Below are 22,200 nucleotides of genomic sequence, written 5' to 3' on the forward strand. Positions count from 1 at the left end.
AGAACAATAACTTAGGTGCACCATTTCTTATTGGAACCCTCCGTGAAGTCCTGCCTGAAATACTCCTTGATGTAAAGCCACCCCCTTTGTTAATTTTAGCTCCCTGTAAGCCAACCCTGTAAGCCGTGTCGTCAGTTGCCCCTCCCTGCGTCAGAGCAACGGCAAAACAATCTTGCATCTGAGTTGAGAGTGCTGTCCAGAGCAGTCGCAATGGAGCACTCTGGGATAGCTCCCTGAGGCCAATACCGTTGAATTGTGTCCACAGTACCCCAAATTCGACCCGGCAAGGCCGATTTAAGCGCTAATCCACTTGTCAGGGGTGGAGTAAGGAAATCGATTTTAAGAGCCTTTTAAGTCGAAATAAAGGGCTTCATCGTGTGGACAGCTGCAGGTTTACATCGATTTAACGCTGCCAAATTCGACCTAAAGTCCTAGTGTAGACCAGGGCTCAGAGTAGTTAAGCATTGGAATAAATTGCCTAGGGAGGTGGTGGAATCTCCATCATTGGGGATTTTTAAAAGCAGGTTGGACAAACACCTGTCAGGGATGGTCTAGTCCAGTGGTTCCCAAACTTGTTCCGCCACTTGTGCAGGGAAAGCCCCTGGCAGGCCGTGCATGTTTGTTTACCTGCCGCGTCCGCAGGTTTGGCCGATCGCGGCTCCCAGTGGCCGCGGTTCGCTGCTCCAGGTCAATGGGGGCTGCATTCTGCGGCGCAGGCTGAGGGACATACTGGCCGCCGCTTCCCACAGCCCCCATTGGCCTGGAGCAGCGAACCGCGGCCACTGGGAGTTGCGATCGGCCAAACCTGCGGACGCGGCAGGTAAACAAACCAGCCCAGCCTGCCAGGGGCTTTTCCTGCACAAGCGGTGGAACAACTTTGGGAACCGCTGCTCTAGAGAATACTTAGTCCTGCCTTGAGTGCAGGGGACTGGACTAGATGACCTCTTGAGGTCCCTTCCAGTTCTATGATTCAAGGCACCTGAAGCAACAAAGGACAGATTCGTTGGATTCTGGGAGAATGGGTCCTGGCTTGATTTATGTACTATAGCTTACTTTATGTAAAGCTGTTAAGCTATTCTAGATTGTGCTGTATTGTATATGTAATTACTTAAATAGTTTATCAAGCAAGAGTCCAAAATGAAAGTCATAAGTTCAGTTAGAGAATTTAAATTGGACTTTCAGCATTAACTACACATTTCCTGACTTATGAGTGTCCCGTTTTTCAATATTAATAGACATTAATATTTGCAAGGAATCTCTTTGGGATTAAAGAAAACAGGAGGGAATAAACATTGCTAATGGGACTTGTAAAATCCTTCATATGAAGCAAATAGCTTGATAACTCCCAAACGCAGCCTTTCAAAAACCACTCAAACCAGGGCTTAAACCATCTCCTTCAGCTTTGGGGCCATGTCTAAGAATTTAGATCAATCCAAGCACAAGCAATTCAGAGCACCCTGATTTTTCTGAGATACTCTAGCTTTAGATTTGAGTGAGGGGGGAAACATAGCAAGATTCACATTTTAAACACTCAACTTTTAAATTACTTAAAAAAAAAATTTACATTTTTCTTCAAGGCCATCTTATTCCCTAAACCAGAATGAGCTATATAAAACAAGCCACATTTGAAGTTTTTAGCTTCAGCTTTTATTGAATTATGCATAAGCAAATTTTCTCAATAGGCCATCTGGAGGGAAATATTATTCATGTGTTGATAACTCAAACAGCTCAACTGATTTTGTGCAAGTTTTCCAACTCATCTCTGGACCAAAAGCAAACTGGAAATTTTCAGCTCCAAGAAAGTAAGTTTGATGATATGAGCAATAGTAAAAAGAGAAGAGAGAGACTGAATGCAAGCTGGAACTCAGCCTAAAATATAGCATTAGAAGATATGCCAGATACAACCCACAGGTAGAGATTTAGGCTAAGACATTTACCTTTAGAAGAAATAATTTCTAAAGCTTAAAACAATGGTTCCAGAAAGGTTTTTATATTGTTTGTATCTGAAAGATCTTTACTCATTAGTGTTTTAAAAACTAACCTTGGAAGAGAGATGGCTGGATGCTGCTGACATACTGGAATGCATTCTTAAAGAAGACCAACATTGTGGAATACACTACTTGATTCTTATACTTAGCATGGGCTTCATTATCAAAATTACTGATGTATCTGCAGAGGTCTTTCATTCTGTGTAAAATATCACCAAAACTTCTAAAGGGTAAGAGACAATCAAAGAATACAATACATTACAAAGACTTCTAAACTCAAGAAAAGCAAATGAAAATACACATTTCAAATTTAGTAGTAGTTTGGGGAGTGGGAAGGTGAGGAAAAGGATGTCAGCATCTAGCACTTGCTGCCTTAGGAGGAAATACAATGTATTCAGCAGACCACCAGACAAAATTACTGAGCAGCAGTCAAAGATCCAGATAATTCTGGGGCTTGCATTTCCTTGGAAAAACTGAGAAGTCTTCCCTCTTACCAGACCAGTTAAGAGGGATACTGACATACTTAGCCCTGGTCTACACAGGAGAGGGGAAGTGGGGGGGCGGGGGGGAGAAGAAAGAATTGATCTAAGTTACGCAACTTCAGCTACATGAACAACATAGCTGAAGTCGACGTACTTAGATCCACTCATCGTGGTGAGTCAACTGCTGCCGCTCCCCCATCGACTCCGCCTTTGCCTCTCGCAGAGCTGGAGTACAGGAGTCGACGGGAGAGTGCTCAGGGGTCAATTTATCGCGTCTAGACTAGAGGCAATAAATTGATCCCCGCTGGCTCAATCGCTGCCCACCAATCCGGCTGGTAGTGTAGACATACCCTTAGAGACAAGTGAAGAAAACATATGCTTTGCCTATACCAGTAAATCATGCAGTGTGGACAACAAGCAACAGGTGAAGGTGAACTGATGCAGAACACAGTTTAATGCGAGTGTAAGCAAGGGCAAACGCAACGTCTAAATATGGTGTTGAATGCAGTTTGTTCTAGTCTACGCTTGCAATTCAGTGTTCCTGCCTTGGGAATGTTAATGAAGACGTTCAGCTGCATTCATTGCTGATGTCCGTCATCACCAACCTAGTAGTTTTGTTAGCATACATCAAGCTCCTGAGTCAATCCTTGTGTGGCCAATGTTTACAGAGGCTCAACAGGCCCTACGTACATGCTCTAGGTTGTATGCTTTTGAGAAAAAACACTGGGCTGAAATTATATAATATAACTTAAAATTCAATTTGTTCTATCGTCCAGTTTACTGAAGAATTGAAAAGCCAAACTCTCTTAGCGAACCACCATAGGAAAAAGTACACATTTCTCACCTTCTTCCTTTATCCATCTGCCATTCACATCTCATTCCCACGATAGACAGTATCTTAAACAGCCTCTCCCAAGGGTCTGTAATCTGGGATGATTTCTCAGTCAGACCCTCTATTACATACTTCTGAGAGCTACGTTTGCTGGGGGACATGAGATCAGAGGTATCTTGTGAACCTAGAAAAAAAAAAAAAAAGGAAAAAAATGATTTCTCCTTGTGCAGAAATCAAATTAGTTAAAGTCACTGTATTAATTTTTAAAAAGAAAAAATAATCAAGTAGCAGAACAGTATATTTGAGTTTTTAGGATAACCATGAAATCCTATCTGAGCAAGGAAAAGGATAAAACCTGATGAGATATTAGAACTATATGGCACTTCACACACAACAAGAAACTTGATCAAATGACATCCAAGCCTCTATTTCATAAGTAATTAAGTAACACACAATTTCACAGAAAATCTAAACAAGTTGAGATAAATTAACAAGAGTAAGTAAAATCAGGATCAAGACCAAGGTGTCTCTCAAAACATCAAGTCTGAAAAGACATCTCAATGGTCTTAGATCTCTGTATCTTTGTTAATTTGTGTCAAACATTCTCCAAATGCAGTTGTATGATAATCTCTCTTACGTTTGGCCTTATGTTCTAAGAAGCAGAAGAGTTTTTACTGGTCTGAGTGCTATTAAAATTATTTTTCAACAGGGTCCATCATTGTTCTGCCTTCATACCATCCTGTGCTACTCTCACACCAGATCACACAATCATAGCAGTGGCAGGTCTGGTTAAGTCCTTGGACTGGGAACCTCCCAGGAAACCCCAGATGCTACAGAACATGCAGGTTTTGGAATTTAGCAGATGACATTTTTTTCTCTTAGCAACATGCCAAAAACTCCATGGTATTAGGGGAACCGAACTGCTGAACATGCCAGCTTTAAGGCTTAAACTTAAAACAGAGGCACTGACTAAGAGACTAGACCTTTTGGCCCCATGAGTATAGCCACAAGAGTTCTGGTTTGGGGGAAACTAGACATGTAAAGGAGACTATCAGCTTCCTTTTTTAAAAAGAGGTTTAGTTCTTTTCCTTGCAAACATTAACAGTTCTACACCGGTCACTATGGTCCATTGGAACATGCAGCTGAGTGCTACTACTACATTGGAGGCTGGGGAAGACAACTTAAGAGACCCACACACACAGTTATGGAAAATGAGGCAGTTATGGAATATGTTTTCCTTAGAACAGCGGTTCTCAAACTTCATTGCACTGAGACCCCTTTCTAACAAGAACAATTATTACATGACCCCAAGGCGGGGAACTGAAGCCTGAGCCCACCCGAGCCCCAACCCCCCCCAGGTGGTGGGCCAAAGCAGAAGCCCAAGGAATTCAGCCCCAGGCAGAGGGTCTGTAACCTGGGCCCCATCGCCCGGGGCTGAAGCACTTGGGCAGTGGGGCTCAGACCTTGGCCCTGGACCCCAGCAAGTCTAATGCCATCCCTGGCAACCTCATTAAAATGGAGTTGTGACCCACTTTGGGGTCCCGACCCACAGTTTGAGAACTGCTGCCTTAGAATAATCTTGCTAACCCTCCCATATTCGTTAGTCTCACCCTGTGCATAATGCTTGGATAATGAAGGACAGGAATCTATTATGTTGTGCAGGGAATCGAAGAAAGCAAAAATTGTTTCACAGCCTCACTCCAAATATGTCAAAGCCATCCCTGGGCTACTTGTCCTCAGTAGAGATCCAATGGCAAAGAGTTAGGGAATTAACCTGGTGTGATGTACACAGCGAAATTCCAACACAAGTAACGAAATTCTGCTAGCCTAAATTCACATCATAGTTTCAAACGGATGTGAAACTCTTTCCTACCCTGAACTGCTTTGTGGCACTCATAAGGGCCATTTGAGATCTGCTGCATTCTTTTACTGAAGTGGCTGCATTTCATAGTGGATGTAGTGATCCCTATCTTTTACCCTCTTTACAGGCATGTTGTGAGGATTATTTAGTGTTCTGAAATCAAACGAAAGATCCTGTGAAACCGTACAACATTTTATTACCCCAACTTGGTGGCAGATATTACAAAAAATGAATACCTTATTCAGTTACACTAATCTAGAAGAGGATTTTAACATAATTTGGTAACGGTGTTTTTACCTTGATACTGGTTTTCCATTTGTGTAGATCTCGTTACATAATTAATATAAAATTCTGCTGCCTTGTTCAAGTACTTGTACAGCAAGCTGGCAGGTAGTCGAACATCAGGGTTGTTAATGATTAGAGGAAGAACATCACAAACTAAGAGGTGAAAAAAAGCACATTGGGTTTGGTTTTTCTGTTACTTGTTCTGGCTACATAAGAGTTCAAAATCAACAAAGCAAGTTTTCAGAACCTTCTGTCTAGCCAAATATCTTCCTGGCATACACACAGAGAAATTTGATAAAAACATAAAACACTGTTGCTGAAAAGCTGCAATGTAACACTGCTTTATTTCTTAGAATTCAGAATGATAACACATAAGAACCCCAAAAGGGAGACACACAAAGCAGGCTGCTCCCTAAAACAGAGAGGCACAACCCAACCTACCTTACTCTAGGTTGCCTCTTTGAAGGCTAACTAAGACCCACCCAGATCCCACACTTTCTTATAGAGTTGTCTAGCCTGCAAGCCTTAAAGTGAAAGACTAATTTTAATACAGTTTTCAGTACACCACAGCAAACACCACAACAGTTAGCTACTAAATGCCCCGGAGGTCCTGTCCAGTTTTTGATCGGTTTTAAAATTAGTTCAGACTACAATGATTTTCAAACCAGTTTGAACCATAGAGTAGACCTGGTTTAAGGTGGCCTGATCTGTTTTTTTTCCCCCCTGAATCTGTTCTAAGGCCAGACTGTCTTGAAACCACATAAGCAAAAAACTTGTCAGGCTGCCTTAAACTGGGTTTCCACTATGGCTCTAAATGGTTTTTAAATTGGTTAGAAAATTTCCCATGCATAAATAGGTCTTACATGTTCGCTTCCATAAGAGTATACAGTAACCTAGAATTCAACATATCATTTCAGCAAACAGATGATATACTAACAGTAGCCAAATTTTTGTGACAAGCAAGGTGGAAGATCAAATCCAAGAGTCCTCTGCACATCTGCAGTAAGGGCTGCCAACTCATTTCACACAGGCCATTAAACTGAAAAGATCTGTTCAATACTAACCTAGGCTGACGAGTTTTTAAACAGATGGTACCAAGCTTTGTCATTTAGTTCTATAATAAAACAGACACACTTGTGTTTTCTTACCAAATAATTTCCGAAAGCAATTGACCGGGGATTCTTGGTCCTCAATATTTTCAGCCTCTAATAACGTTTCTCCTAGGCCCACCTGTGTAAGAAGTGATTAAAATGAATATCTACTCAGTACTTTCAGAAGTTTTTGAAAATAAGATTCAAAGCAATTGAGAAAACACTCTCCTACCAGTAGCATTCCATCATATACTGAGATTAGTACACTACGCAATTTTCATTTACACTTTACAGTTAAACAGCAATGTTTTAGTATTTGTGGCGTCAATCTCAGGGGACAAATCCTAAAGCAAAAATATACTGCAGTACATATTTCAGTAAGTTCACGGTCTCTCACTCATCTCCTAAATAAGAAGTAACTGACAAAGCAGTATCATTTTCTAGTAAACTACATTTCATTTTAACGTGAGATTACAATCGCTCTTGCTCGCTCTCTTTTTTTTTTTTTTTAAAACACTGTTCTGGCTTACTTTTAATCATGGACTCACCTCTGGACTTTAAAAAGAAAGAGATTGCTTTGTTTTCTTGGGTTAATTTTACACTTTTCCTTTCATTTGGGGGTCTGAAGGTATGACAGCAGCAATTGACTGAAATATCACCCGCAAGTCTGGAGTTAAATAAAACCCTCACTCATCTGACAAAGCACATAACGCGGACACAAATGCATGGGCTAATAAGGTTAACAACAGCAAAAAGGAGCTAGTTTTCTCTTACCCCATGCTGCACCACAGTCTCTGGGAAGCGTCTTAGAAGCAGCAATAGCATTTCTGCCCTTTCTAGTGTATTAAAACACTGCTCTGTGGCCTTTAGTAACATTTCACACTGAACTCGACCAGGAAGGGTCTCAAATAAACCTGAAAAAAAAAAAATCAGTTATTGAAATAATAAACAATCTGCCTGAGTTGAGGAGACAGAAAAAAAACAAGAATAATCAATGTTGTCTTATTGTTGAGAGTGACCAAAATCATGCTACAGTGCTTTTGCAACTATGACGACGTTTTAGCTAGAGAACAGGCACCCGTATCTACGCAAAGAGCAATGTATACTTTTCTAAGTATATTTCAGGGTAAAGTGCATGGTTAATAAAAGTTAATTTTAAACAATTTAGAAAATTTAAAAACTACGTTAAAGGAATGCCTGGGAACACTGAAATCAAAACCATTTAATATGTGTTAAGACAGGTGGTAGCCTTATCAAGAATTCCCATTGAGATTTTTAATAATGAACATTGTATTTAGATTAATAATTTGTTTATAAGAGACAATGGCCTATCATATGAATCAACAATATGATGCTGTCACAAAAAAAGCAAATACAATTTTGGGTTGCATTAGCAGACGTAGAGCATGCAAGTCACAGGAAGCGATAGTACCGCTCTACTCGGTGCTGGTTAGGCCTCAGCTGGAGTAGTGTGTCCAGTTGTCATCACCAATGTATAAAAAGGCTATAGAGAAACTGGAAAGGATCCAGAGGTGAGTGACAAAGATGATCAAAGGGATGGAATGCAGCCATATGAGCAAAGGCTGACGGAACTGGGTATGTTTAGTTTGGAAAAGAAGAGATTAAGGGGAGACATGATAGCAGTCTTCAAATACTTGAAAGGCTGACATAAAAAGATAGAAAAAAATTGTTCTCTCTTGCCACAGAAGGCAAGACAAGAGGTAATGGGTCCAAACTACAGCATACCAGTTGTAGATTATATCTCAGGAAATACTTCCTAATGGTAAGAACAGTAGGACAAAAGAGCAAACCAGGGTGGATAAAAATCAATGAAATAAAAATCAGATGTTTTTGATAAAATGCTTTTTGAGGAAAAAACCTATCTAAAGATAGTTTTAATTAAGATACATTATAGCTCAAAGATATCTCATCATGGAATAGGGATTATAAATCCTAATTCTATAGTATGAGACAATATATTCATGTAATGTTTAAGAAAAGTTTTGTAAATGACTTCCAATAGTTCATGGATTAGGGACCCAATATTATGGGATTCCAGGGGCTTCTGTATAGATTATTTAGGTTAATCTTTCTATCTACACAATGGGGCTCAGTCTAGAAGATACCATCAGAGATACTTAGTTTTGCAGTTCTCAAACTGTGGATTTGTGCCTCCAGAGATAACATGCTTGTTAACAGCAAAAATATTTTTAAATAAATAATATAGAGTGGTGAGAAATAACAGACCTCAACCCTACTGTCCCTCTGCAAATTTGTGTACACAGAGTCAATCCCTTACCTCTTTCTAAAAGTGCAAAGTTTCAAAAAGTTCAATGAATAGAAGATTGTTGGGGGCGGAATAGATCTGGACAAGGAAAAGAAATCCGGAGATAAATGTGAGAAGGGAGGGACAGGCAGTTGAAACAAAAGTGAAACTGTTTGAGCAGCCTATTCCCAAAGTCTTGAGGTCTCTCTGAGTGTAGCCTTCATTGATTTGAGATCTACCATACCATTCTCTCACTAGAAGGGAAAACCTATAATGGCAGCAGGCCGTAAAAGTGACCCAGTTTGGGAATAAGAACCATTCAAGAAATATATGTTTGCTGACGATGTTTTAAAGAAAGTCACACCAATGAACTGGTGGAAGTCACTTAAGCACTTGGATTCAGAGACTGTTGAAGTGATAATCTCACTTTTAACAGCAGTAGCTTCTTCTGCCGGTGTAGAAAGAATATTTTCTTCCTTTGGACTAATTCAATCCAAATTGAGAAATCGTTTGGGACCTGGAAAAGCAGGAAAGCTTGTTGTTCTTTTCCAGATTATGAACAAACAGGAAACTGAAGGTGAAGACGACTGAGTTAGCTGCAGAAGCCAATACTTTAAGTTTCTCATGTTGACCTGGCGGACAGAGTCGATTTTTTTTTTTTTTTTTTTAAATATTTCATTTAACTATTTTAGTTAAAAATAAATTTTAACAAAAACAAACCTGATTTTAAAAAACTTGAATGTTCAACTAAACTCAAAAATTCATATGCTTGTTTTGTTAAAATATTTATACATTTGCTGTTGAAGAAAAAAATCCAGAATACATAACGTTGTTGTTTTAATTAAATAAAACAATTGATGTGTGTGTCTGGTGTTTTCCTCCTAATACAGCATGGCAAGAAAATCCTCCAAATATTAATGATTAACCTGTTGAACTGGAGATAGTTCACCTCCCAATGACTTCATAAATATCTGCTTCAATTACCTTTGGTAAATGAAATAACCAAACAATGATTCATTTTCTGATATAGCTGTAAAACTAATCTGAAAAGTTTTCAAAACAAATCACTTTAAAAATGTATAGTGTGTACCTTCTAAAAACCTACATCTATCTCGGAGTTGTGAAGAATATGTATTAAGGTTATAACAACCAACAAGAATGCACTTTTATATAGAAATCCATGATTAAATCAAGTCTTCCTGACTAGTGATTTAAATCAAATCCACCCGGGAACAAACTGCATAGGGGAGTCGTGGAATCTCCTTCACTGCAGGTTTTCAAAAAGGCTTGACAGCCATCTGTCTTGCACGGCTTAGACGCAACAAATCCTACATCTTGGCAGAGGGTTGGACTAGATGACCCTTGCAGTCCCTTCTAACCCTATGGTTCTATGATTCTATATCCTTTATTAAACCCTTAAAAGGTCAATTTCCAAGAAGGTCTCATCAGTATCAACACACTACAGCCATTCTATTTATTGGTGACTTGAATCATTAGAAGAAGTGGCAAGAATCATGGGCACCTCCGACCCTGTGTAAATGAGAAAAGGAGTTAAGAAGTGAAGTGTCTGGCTAGAAATAAGAGTGCTACATACTCCTTCTCATGCATTTTCACAGGAGGTATTTATGAATGTTTGGCTCTATAATCCCTACACAAACTGTTCTCTGTGACCTGCCCCCACAGCCTTCACTAACTGTTCTGGTGCACGTTCTTAGCCAGCAAACTACATTTTGTTTGTCAGATTCAAGTCCCAATTTCACAAGCCACCTGTGGTTCATCAAATCCTCTGCTAGCCAACAACAGGTTGTTCCCTAGCAAGGGATACTGACATAGGAGTGGAGCCAGTAGCTGCACTTCTCACAGTGCTTCAGCTCCCTGCCCTGCTTCTTCCCCTGTGTCTCCTAAACGTAACAGTGGGTGAGTCTCTGTGGCTGAGTGTCACTGTATACAATAGACCACAGATAGTTCACCAGACTAGGACTTGTGGCTTCCAAATCAGCTGTGTAGCCTGGGGATTTATTCTTAGACTCCCACTAGACTCCACCTATGTCAGATGATAGAGTCCTTACCTCTTAAGAACTGAGTCTGCTTATCCTGCGAGTCATTCCTTAATGCTGATGTAATAACATTAATCTCCCTCCACACCACTGGTTGGTCTGGAAAATTCACAAACCTGGAAAAAAGGGTCAGGCAAATTAGAATAATCCCAAATTCAGTTTAAAAGAGAAAGCTTGCTTTGAAAGCACCTGTAAGGAGAAATGCAAAGGAATATTTTGCTTTCATGGATGATTTTGTTTTTAAAAGATTAGTAAGATCTGTCTAGTTTGCCTACAGAAACAACATAACATCAGCATAAGATTTCTGAAGATCCTTGCACTCCCATCTTATGATAAAAAATACTGTGGTATACAGCATGGAAAAAAAAAAGACTGGAGTGTATTTAGAGTTCTATGTTCAGTTAAGTTTACAATACACTTTCAAAAGAGAATTAAGCAAAAAGCATTTCTGTTACTTACATGTCATATAACAGTCTGCCAGCTGATGCTGTCCGCTCAGCATTCCTCTCAATAGTATACATTTCATACTGAAATACAAGAGAATGGAAGATTAGCCACACTGCATATACTCATGTACCCACTTACTTCTTCCGTACTGAAACCTGTCATAATGAGCCCATATTTGAATAGTAAATACTGAAAGTACCACACTGAGTATTCAATTCAGAAACTAAAAAGTGATGGTAAATATTTGTAACCATAAAAAAATATTACTTTAACTGCTATATGTTTTAATATTGTTAAGATAAATAAGTTGATTTTATCTTCTCTAAAATAAAAATAAGCAAAGGCAATACAATGAACTCCATCAACTACACAAGCAAGTTTACTCCCAGAGACACTACTCAAATTTGGTTCAAGTTTTGACAACACCTAAGGCCAATGTAAATAATGGAAAACTCCAATGAAAAAGGTTATTTTTATACAAATAAAAATCCTGCTGCAAAGCCTGAAACCCAAACACTGCAGCACTGTGCTAGGGCAGGAGACACAAACATTTGTCTAAACCAACTATAAACAAAGTAATGAAACTGACTGGTCTATTTTCATTGTCTTTGCTGGGTGAAATGCCAAAAGCAATTAAACTGTTACAAGTTTTCATTTTTAATTGTAGGAAGGTTTAAAAAGCAAACCAAAACCATGATCTTTAACATGACAATGCCTGTGCAACTTTCAGCATAACACCCATCTTCACTCAATGGATTCTGACACCCCTACCCTCTTTGGAGTTTTCCAAGGGTTCTCTCTAGTCTTCTGCTGAAGGAATCTGATCAGTTTCTTGCATATCCAAGTACACACTCTCTCCTCCTTCAAATCCCACTCTGAATCCCACTTCTGTGAACATTTTCTAGGCTGAACTCCTCCCTGAGTCCATGCATTCTTGCTTCTTCACCCTTGTCCTGTATATCATATTTGTCTGAGTTAAACTGTGAGTTCATGGTGAAGGCAGGTTCCAGTCTTTAAATTTTCTGTAAACCACCATATACATTTATGCAGCTAGGCAACTTTAGTACAAAATAAACGTAAAAGATTATTCAAGACTGAAAAGTGAAAGGGCCAGATGTTCCACTGGTGTAAATCAACATAGTTCCTTTGACTTTAATGGAGCTATGCCAATTTACATCAGCTGAGAAGTGGGCACAAACTCTGAAGTCAAGAAATGCCAAAGTTAAAGCTAACTCTGTACCTTTGAATGTATGCATTACAATACAGCATTTTTACTATATGATCACATGCTGTTTTATCCACAGGACCATTTGCTGGGGCCCTGCAGAGGACTGTTCCTTCCTCCTTGCTAGATTTCATAAAAATGCAATAGTTATTTTTTTAAATATTATTTCTCCTTGGAAACAGTAGCTGTAATTGTCACAGGAATGTTATTTGTTCATGAATGAGAGAACTTGTGGGGCCACACAACTGGGAATAGAAGGAAAGGTGGTAAATGACAATCTCTTTTGTGTGTCACAATATGAAAGTTTGAAAAGCACCATCATAACACATGGACACAATGGCAGTTTCTTCAAGTGACATTAACTTTGGCATTTCCTAACTTATCGATGCTTCACTTTACAGCCTTTGGCCCCTGCAAACACGTATGAGCACACTTAGCTTTTAGCACTAGTAGTGCTATTGAAGTCAAGCATGTACTTAAGTGTTAGCAGGATCAGGGCTGTATATGTTTGCAATGGAGGTTTTCTATGGCATTCCCTAGTTTGTTTTGTTAAATAAAAAAACAAAAACAGAACCCTGATTATTTGCCTTGACAATGCAACTAGGCAACACAAGAATGGCAGAAGTGAAAAATGTGCACATCCAACTTAGAACATCCTAATGAATGAGGCCACATCTACACTTAACATTTAAATTTACATAGTTATGTCCCTCAAGTTTGAAAAATCCACCCCCCTGAGCAATGTGGCTATGCTGACCTAACCCCCAGTATAGATGCAGGTAGATCGATGGAAGAATGGTTCCATCACCCTAGCTTCTGTTGCTCAGGGAGATGATATTCCTACACAGATGGAAAAAATCCTTCTGTCGGTGTAGGCTGCATCTATACAATAGGGTTATACCAGCATAGCTACAGTGCTATACCTATGCCCCAGGCAGCTGACAGCGAGAGCCCTCCTTTCAGCCCCATGTTCCCACTGTCAGCCCCGGGCAGCCAACAGCAAAACAGTAATAATGGACTTTATTACAGCAAATAATAAGGTCCATTATTACTTTACCACAATTTTCCATGGTTTGTCCGCAACTCAGCTGCAATTTTTGACAATCATCCTGCAATTCAAGTAGACTCTTAGTAATAATTATATTTTGTGACAGTCTGAAAGTGTTAATCTTTTGTATGCCAAAATTCTTACACTGGAATGCTGTAAAGTACAATTTTATACAGCTGTGCCTGGGAACAGAAAGAAGCACTGCCAACACACAGCAGAGGCTATGACTCTCGCATCATTAACCACTTATTGTTCCTATAGTCCATTTGTGTTTTTACTTTAATTTGTTTCACCAGGTTGGAATTTTGTTGTGCTGAAAGGTGAAGAGAAAGGAAAGCTTTTGAGCTGAGTGGGACTGAAAAAACTTTTGTCTCCATTGCTTTCCCCGTACTCTGTGTGCTCTGGACTACCACTTCTCTAGTACAGGTTTTTATTTTTCAGGCTAGCTCAAGCTCCTGCACAGGTCATGTCTATAAGACAATACCAATGAAAGCTCAAATGAATTAACTGAAGATGCGAAGACAATGCATGTAAATTAAAGCACATCAAACCCCGTGTGGAAGCGATCTCAGAAGGAAAGGGGTTCCCATGAATGGCGACTTTACTGCCCTGCAAGAGCAATCCCCAGGGCATTTAACATGCTGAATTCACACCTTTAGCCAATTCACCTGAGCACCCCTGCATTGGGTGGCCCTCATGTCACTCCACGAGGACTGCATCAGCTCGGTGCAAGGGCCATAGGTACATCCCTGCAGCATAGGACCTCAGCCACGCTCCAAGTGGTTTGCAGGCTGGGATGCAACCAGGTCCCTAAGGTCCCTGCCACGGCTGTGGGCATAGTATGACCACGGGCATGATAGGATCAGCCCCATGTGGGGGGCCTGGGCCATGTGCTGCCACCACGCTCCTCCCCAGGGTTCAGAGGAGGCCGGCGTCAGTGCCACCCTTCAGCTCAGGGCAGAGAGAGGGTCCTGCTGCAAGGGCTGGCTCTGTGTCGCAAGACCAGCCAAGTGCCTAAGATGCTGACTTGGGGAATATGAGGACCAACCACATCCACACTCCCCTGAGGCTGCTGCAAGGCACTGTGCGAGGTGTAGGCCACACACAGGGCTGAGGGCTGCCGCAAGGCACTGTGGGGAGGGGGTGCGAGGCGCGCACAGGGTGGGGGGGGGCTGCCGCAAGGCACTCTGGGGAGGGGGTGCGAGGCGTGCACAGGGCGAGGGGGGCTGCGAGGCGCGCGCACAGGGCGGGGGAGGCTGCCGCAAGGCACTCTGGGGAGGGGGGCGAGGTGCATGTGGCGGGGGGGATGCCGCAAGGCACTGCGGGGAAGGGGTGCGAGGCGTGCACAGGGTGGGGGGGGGGCTGCCGCAAGGCACTGCGGGGAAGGGGTGCGAGGCGTGCACAGGGTGGGGGGGGGGCTGCCGCAAGGCACTCTGGGGAGGGGGTGCGAGGCGTGCACAGGGCGAGGGGGGCTGCGAGGCGCGCGCACAGGGCGGGGGAGGCTGCCGCAAGGCACTCTGGGGAGGGGGGCGAGGTGCATGTGGCGGGGGGGATGCCGCAAGGCACTGCGGGGAAGGGGTGCGAGGCGTGCACAGGGTGGGGGGGGGGCTGCCGCAAGGCACTGTGGGGAAGGGGTGCGAGGCGCGCGCACAGGGTGGGGGCTGCCGCAAGGCACTGCGGGGAGGGGGTGCGAGGCGCGCACAGGGCGGGGGGGGGCTGCCGCAAGGCACTCTGGGGAGGGAGGCGACGTGCACGCGAGGGGGGCTGCCGCAAGGCACTCTGGGGAGGGGGGCGAGGCGCGGGCCGCGCACACAGCGGGGAGCGGGAGGGGTGGGCTGCCGCCCTGACCTGGATGTTGAAGTCGGCCGGGTAGAGGCTCCGCGCCGTGATGAGCCAGGCCTTGGCCGCCCACAGGTCCCCCTGCACCAGGTCCCGGGCCCGCTTCACCAGGAACTCGCAATCCCCTTGCGCCGACATCCTCCGCAGCCACTAGCTTCTTCTCCGTCCCAGGGCGCCTGCGCGGCGTATGGGTGCTCTTGCGTCACAGCCCACGTGCTGCCCCGAAAGCGAAAGGCAGCGGCCAGTGAGGGCACAACGGCCATGCTGCTGGGCGCGTGGCTCTGCGGGAAGCCGCATCCGCCATGTTAGCTGCGGGCAGCAAGTGCACTTCCGGTGTCAGCGGGACGCCGGCTCTTGGCGAGCGCGGCCTTGTGCGGGGCCGGGGCCGCCGCAGCGCTGGGGGTGGAGCCAGCTGCCCCTCCCCTCCTCGGCACCTCGGGGCCCGCGCGCGCGTCACACACAGATACCCCGCCCCGCGTGTCGGGCAGCCTGGCGTGCTGGGGCCAGCCGGATACAGGGTGCGCTCCGAGAGCACGCCCCGTCGCCAGGGTGACAGCCCCTCCCACCACGTCACCAGGATGACAGCATTTCCCCATCGCCATGGTGATAAAGCCCCCACCCCTTCACCAGGGTGACAGCATTTCCCCATCGCCATGGTGGTAAAGCCCCCCACCCAATCACCAGGGTGACAGCATTTCCCCATCGCCATGGTGGTAAAGCCCCCCACCCAATCACCAGGGTGACAGCATTTCCCCATCGCCATGGTGATAAAGCCCCCACCCCATCACCCGGGTGACAGCATTTCCCCGTCGCCATGGTGATAAAGCCCCCACCCCATCACCCGGGTGACAGCATTTCCCCATCGCCATGGTGATAAAGCCCCCCACCCCATCACCAGGGTGACAGCATTTCCCCATCGCCATGGCGATAAAGCCCCCCACCCCATCACCAGGGTGACAGCATTTCCCCATCGCCATGGTGATAAAGCCCCCCACCCCATCACCAGGGTGACAGCATTTTCACCATCGGCATGCTGATGGTACCTTTTCCTCCCCTCACCATCACCAGAGTGACAACATTTCCCCCAACACCGTGATAAAACATGATTCCTCCTCTCCCAGCCCCCTCCATTGGCCTGTCTTCTGCAGAAGATCAGACTCTATATGATCATAATAGGCCCTTTTGGTCTTAGAATGTATGAATTTGGGTAACAGCGCAGCAGCCCCTTCCACACACACCCGTTCCATGGTGCTGGCATGGCCCCTTCTACTCCCCTGCTGCCCATTTCGAATCCCCCTCATGGCCATGGTGGTGGCCTGGTAGTGGTCCCATAACCCTCATGGTTCCCTGTGCTCACCCATCTAGCTTGTTGATAAGGAGTGACATCGCAGTGTACAGGAAACATGGTCCTTTGTCATCTGGCATCTCTCATGTGCCCAACCAGGGTAAGACTCTGCCTGCGGTCCTGTCCTTTCTCTTCTTGTGGCCCTGAGGGCTGTGGGTTGTATACCCATCATTTTCCACTATGACACAGTGGCCTCTGTATAGACTCCCATTATAGGCACAGGTTTAATCTTTCATCCCAGTACAGTTTTATACTTGGAGTCACCTGGGTTTTTCTGGTATCGAGCCCTTTAGAATTGCTCTGAAGATGCTATAAGGTTTGGTTATTTTGTATTTGAGGTTGTCACATTTTCTTTATAGAAATAGATAGTACTTAAATTGTTTTTGCTTCAGACTTTTCTTCCTGCCATAACTTGGTTTCACTATTTACAGGGGCTTTGGAAGCATGTTCTTTGTAAGAAAATCCTCTTTGAACTTATTGTAAGTTTGCTGTTTTGTCACCTGTGTATCCCTGTGCCTATCCATTTGTCAGAGCTGTTTAAAGGTGGACAAATATTGCCCCATAGAGCTAAGTCAAAAGCCATTCACAAGCACTGGGCCATGAGGATAATCATCCAAGAAGTTTCAGAGTAACAGTCGTGTTAGTCTGGTTTCAGAGTAACAGCCGTGTTAGTCTGTATTCGTAAAAAGAAAAGGAGTACTTGTGGCACCTTAGAGACTAACCAGTTTATTTGAGCATGAGCTTTCGTGAGCTACAGCTCACTTCATCGGATGCATACTGTGGAAAGTGTAGAAGATCTTTTTATACACACAAAGCATGAAAAAATATCTCCCCCCACCCCACTCTCCTGCTGGTAATAGCTTATCTAAAGTGATCACTTTCCCTACAATGTGTATGATAATCAAGTTGGTCCATTTCCAGCACAAATCCAGGTTTTCTCACCTCCCCCCCCGCCCCCCACACACAAACCCACTCTCCTGCTGGTAATAGCTTATCTAATGTGTATGATAATCAAGGTGGGCCATTTCCAGCACAAATCCAGGGTTTAACAAGAACGTGGGGGGGGGGGGGTAGGAAAAAACAAGGGGAAATAAGTTACCTTGCATAATGACTTAGCCACTCCCACTCCCTATTCAAGTCTCTATTCAATAGAGACTGGGAGTGGCTAAATCATTATGCAAGGTAACCTATTTCCCCTTGTTTTTTCCTCCCCCCCCCCCCCCCCCCCCCCCCGACGTTCTTGTTAAACCCAGGATTTGTGCTGGAAATGGCCCACCTTGATTACCATACACATTGTAAGAAGAGTGGTCACTTTAGACAAGCTATTACCAGCAGGAAAGTGGGTTTGTGTGGGGGGGGAGAAAACCTGGATTTGTGCTGGAAATGGCCGAACTTGATTATCATACACATTGTAAGGAGAGTGATCACTTTAGATAAGCTATTACCAGCAGGAGAGTGGGGTAGGGGGAGGTATTTTTTCATGCTTTGTGTATATAAAAAGATCTTCTACACTTTCCACAGTATGCATCCGATGAAGTGAGCTGTAGCTCACGAAAGCTTATGCTCAAATAAATTGGTTAGTCTCTAAGGTGCCACAAGTACTCCTTTTCTTCATCCAAGAAGTGTTGGCCTCACTCTGGACCCTGCTTTGTTAGCAGTGATAGTTTATGCCAGCTCATGTATTGTAGATATACAGAATAACGGAGCATCATGGGCACGCTAAACAAATCCTGCCAAAGTGTTTAAAAGGCCCAGTGGGGCATGTAGGAGAATGCCAGCATAGTGTGTACCTGAACCCAATTTTGCTTTTTGCCAACATAGTGCTGCAAGGATGACAGAATCAAAGGATTTTTGGCAGCAGCTAATTACAAAGCCGATTTGTCATACAGCACTTCTGTCTAATTGGCTGCAGCAGCACATCAGCTGTGCAATGTAAGAACTCTGCTGTCTTTCCTGCACAAATTATAACATCACAATAGAATATACCCACAATAACTGACCCAGGGCCAAGAGTAAGCAGATGCAGCAGTGACAAGGCTGGAGAGTGTATCTGTCAGGGAGGATGCTAGTGCTTATTACTTAGTTCTGCCATGAATGCAGGGGACTGGACTAGATGACCTCTTGAGGTCCCTTCCAGTCCTTCGATTCTATGTGGCATCAGCTTCATCAGAACACAAAGATGGCACAACTATCACTATTCACATGGCAACAATATCTCCAGATTGTCTCACCTGCCACCCTTACAGCCACAGACAATAGATGTCTGTGGATGGATAAGTAGATTGCATGTATTTTACCACAGCCACTTCACTGCTAGTTGTTATGCATGTGCTCTGAGATCACTTGCCACAGAGCAAAAATACTCTGCCAAGGAAAGTTGCAATGGGCATCACAGCTAGTGTGGAGGCACACATGCTCTGCACAGATGGCCCTGTGTCAGTGGTGGAGTCCTAAGATACATGTGGATCTCAGTGATTGTGAAGTCTGTGGGCTGGACTCGGTACTTCGCCCAGGGGGCCAAACTCCACATCTTCTATCTACTAAAGAAACTGCAAGGGGAACCTTGTATAATTTTAATCCTCCTGTTCCCCTTCCATGTGTTTTCCCGTTATATGGCAAGATGTGGGCCAATAGTTATATAGAGAGTCTATAAAGATAACAACTTTATTCATAAAGCAGCAGCAGACAGGAAAAGCTCAATTACTCCAGGGAAAGACCCAGAAGTGTCTGAAATCTTGGACTGTTGCCACTTTCTGAATAAATCCTTAATAAAATACCAAGAGAGATTTTGTATGCAGTGTAGTTGTAGCCATGTCGGTTCCAGGATATTAGACAAGATGGGTGAGATAATATCTTTTATTGGACCAACTTCTGTTGATGAAAGAGACAAGCTTTCGAGCCACACAGAGGACAAAAAGAAGGTGTTCGTGGGTTGCAGATTGTTGTAATGAACACTAAATCCAGTGTTTCTGTTCAGTCCATGATTTTTAGTGTCTAGCAGAGTAATGAATGTACTGATCTACAGGGGCAACATTCCCCCCCCCAAACACACACCTGGTTGTCACCTACCAACCCACACTGAAAGAAAGGGATTATCTGCCCAGGGGAAGATCTCTCTGCCAAGTGGCAGGAAGGGAAGAGTTGTGTGGGGGAGGTTGGAGGAATGTTGTGCTGGGGAGGGGATATAATTGCAAGATGAGGGCGGTTTTCTGTAAATTATTTGATTATTTAATTTGCCTGTTACCATATAATATTCCGATAACCGTTAACTTGATCCCCCATGTATTTGCATGCGTTGCTTGTGAAAGGTGTAGGTCTGATAGCCCTGGACTGGTGAAAGAAGTCCTGTACTGATCTACAGGGGCAAGATTCCCCCACACACTGCCCTGACAGCATGTCTCATGTGATTTGGGGATGGGGGAGGGGAGTCTACCTGTAGGGGTAACAGGGCTAGTGCAGTCTCCGTGGCCTATATAGGTCTTGGCCTCTCTTATGAGTCTGCAATTAGCAGAAGATGGGAACGGGAACTGGAACTGACCCACCAAATATCCATCAGATGGAAACAGCATTCAGCCCCTAGCCAGCAGAGCTGTATTAAAACTGGTGATCTGCAGAAGAAAGCTTGTGTAGCTCATTAGCAATTCAGATGCATCAAGTCTCTCAATAGGACTAACCTAAAAGGGGGCCCCACAGGTCTATATTGCATTAAAAAAATTAAAAAACAAGCCCACAATCAAACTACATTACAGAACATTGCAAGATCAAGCACTCACAAATTGGCAATGCCAGCATTAAAGCTGCCTGTGGAACCTTAGGTCTGCCCCCATGTGCATAAGCATTATGATACAGTCTTTAATTATATGCCTGTGTTTGCTAGGTGATAGTAAAATGTTAGGAATTAAGATCCCAGAGATCTAGTCCTGGCTCAGGGAGCAGAGCATGATCTGAACAGAGGTTACAGACAGCATAGCCCAGCAGGTTGATTTGACACATTGCGGATCAAAGTGGTGAATCCTTTCACGAAGCAAAAATTCCTGAAATCCAGGGCACTAAAAACCCCAGGCTGTAGTAGCTAGAACTGGTCCTGTGGTTGCCACAGTACTCCATATTTTAGGCTGTGTGCCCAAAATATTTGTATTCAGTGCTCTGGGTTTCTTTGCCTGTAATTTAAGTGGGTGGCAGTGAATGAATTTATCACCAACTTACTTAAGTGTTACAAGGCTAATTAAAACTGCAGGACGTTTACAAGAATAATTGCATGCTCACAACTGAAACCTTGCTGTTTTGTTAAGGAATAGTACATTGTGTTGACGTTTGTGAGATCATGGTCCAAAATAGGTTCAGTCAGGACAAAGGACATTGCCTCTAAAATTGGGATTGCCCAGCTGAATGAGGGGATTAGTGACAACCTTTGCAGAGTTTCAGTGCAGCCCTGGCTGCACAGCCTGTTCTGGGAGCTGCTCCACTAGTTGGGGGTGCAGAGACAAGCTACAGAGGTGTTGCACTCACTGTCTCTTTCCTCGCTTCTCCTTGTTTTCTCCTCTCTTAGGAGTGGGGACCCAGGCAGTTCTGACACCATGTCTGTTTTGCAGGCACAAGCAAGGAGGAGTGCAGAAGGGCACCTGTGGTTACACCAGAGGAAAGTACTTTATTCATGATAACACAGAAGAAGTGACTCAGGCAGTCAGCACTACTTTCAGGTGAATCTCCAGTTAACTCCTCCATTTCCTTACTGCACAGGGATTGGGGAATCCATTCAGTGACCAGTGGGTCCTGCCTCCAGAGCATGTGGATTCCCTGAGCTCCATCTATGACACTGGTCCAAAATAAGTTCAGTAAGACAAGGGACATTTCTTTGAAACTGGAATTGTCTGGCTGAATTAGGGGACTAGTGACAACCACACTGGGCCTCCATGCTGTCTCCCAGCACTCTTCCCTGCCAGCTCAGCTCAGCTTTACTGCAGGCATGCTGCCAATCAGGGCCTCACCTGGTTGAAGCTACCCCAGATCCCTCTTTATATGGCAGAGTTCTTCAGTGTAGAAAGGGTCAATAGAAAAGGCAGTGTGGTTTGGGACTGTATTACCTTTTCCAGGTGTGTGGAGCTGGCAATGTCTCCCTCTATTTCTTCCCTAGGCCCACATGTTCCCTCTTTCTGCACAGATCCTGGACCCCATGGAGACTCAAAAGGGTTCCATGTGGGTCCAGTGGTCTGGGTGCATGGAGCTGGTTGCAAGATAGGGTGTTAATATGGAGAAGATCACCCTCCTAAAGACAGTAACCTGCTTGGACTATTTTTCTCCTGGAAGCTTGAAGCTTCTAAAATATATCTTAACAAAGCCCGTAGATAGCACCTATCAGCGTGTAACAATGTACCTGAACAGCCCCCTGTGGGGACTGAACCCTGGACCTGTGGATCTAAAAATATGAACCATT

General features: G+C 44.0%; 2 protein-coding genes across 7 annotated transcripts in view; one reads left to right on the forward strand and one right to left on the reverse strand.

Annotated features, from left to right (window-relative positions):
* INTS10 (integrator complex subunit 10) overlaps positions 1-15,961 on the reverse strand; it is a 44,224-nt gene extending 28,263 nt beyond the window's left edge. For 2 of the 6 annotated variants that reach the window (XM_037896612.2, XM_037896614.2), the window contains exons 1-8: positions 15,431-15,818; positions 11,322-11,389; positions 10,875-10,978; positions 7,314-7,453; positions 6,597-6,678; positions 5,461-5,601; positions 3,315-3,486; positions 2,042-2,211 (exon numbers count right to left, since the gene is read on the reverse strand). In XM_037896612.2, the coding sequence (XP_037752540.1) occupies positions 2,042-2,211; positions 3,315-3,486; positions 5,461-5,601; positions 6,597-6,678; positions 7,314-7,453; positions 10,875-10,978; positions 11,322-11,389; positions 15,431-15,559 (1,006 nt within the window). In that variant the 5' untranslated portion in view covers positions 15,560-15,818. Of the gene's footprint in view, positions 1-2,041; positions 2,212-3,314; positions 3,487-5,460; positions 5,602-6,596; positions 6,679-7,313; positions 7,454-10,874; positions 10,979-11,321; positions 11,390-15,430 lie in introns of all 6 variants that reach the window. The other 4 variants (XM_037896615.2, XM_037896611.2, XM_037896610.2 and 1 more) reach the window with 4 other exon arrangements.
* CSGALNACT1 (chondroitin sulfate N-acetylgalactosaminyltransferase 1) overlaps positions 15,913-22,200 on the forward strand; it is a 93,671-nt gene continuing 87,383 nt past the window's right edge. Inside the window, exon 1 of the mRNA XM_043544432.1 lies at positions 15,913-16,866. The gene's annotated coding sequence lies outside the window, so the exon portion shown is untranslated. The remainder of the gene's footprint in view (positions 16,867-22,200) is intronic.

Source organism: Chelonia mydas, chromosome 4 (genome assembly GCF_015237465.2).
Source record: "Chelonia mydas isolate rCheMyd1 chromosome 4, rCheMyd1.pri.v2, whole genome shotgun sequence".
Taxonomy (NCBI): domain Eukaryota; kingdom Metazoa; phylum Chordata; order Testudines; family Cheloniidae; genus Chelonia; species Chelonia mydas.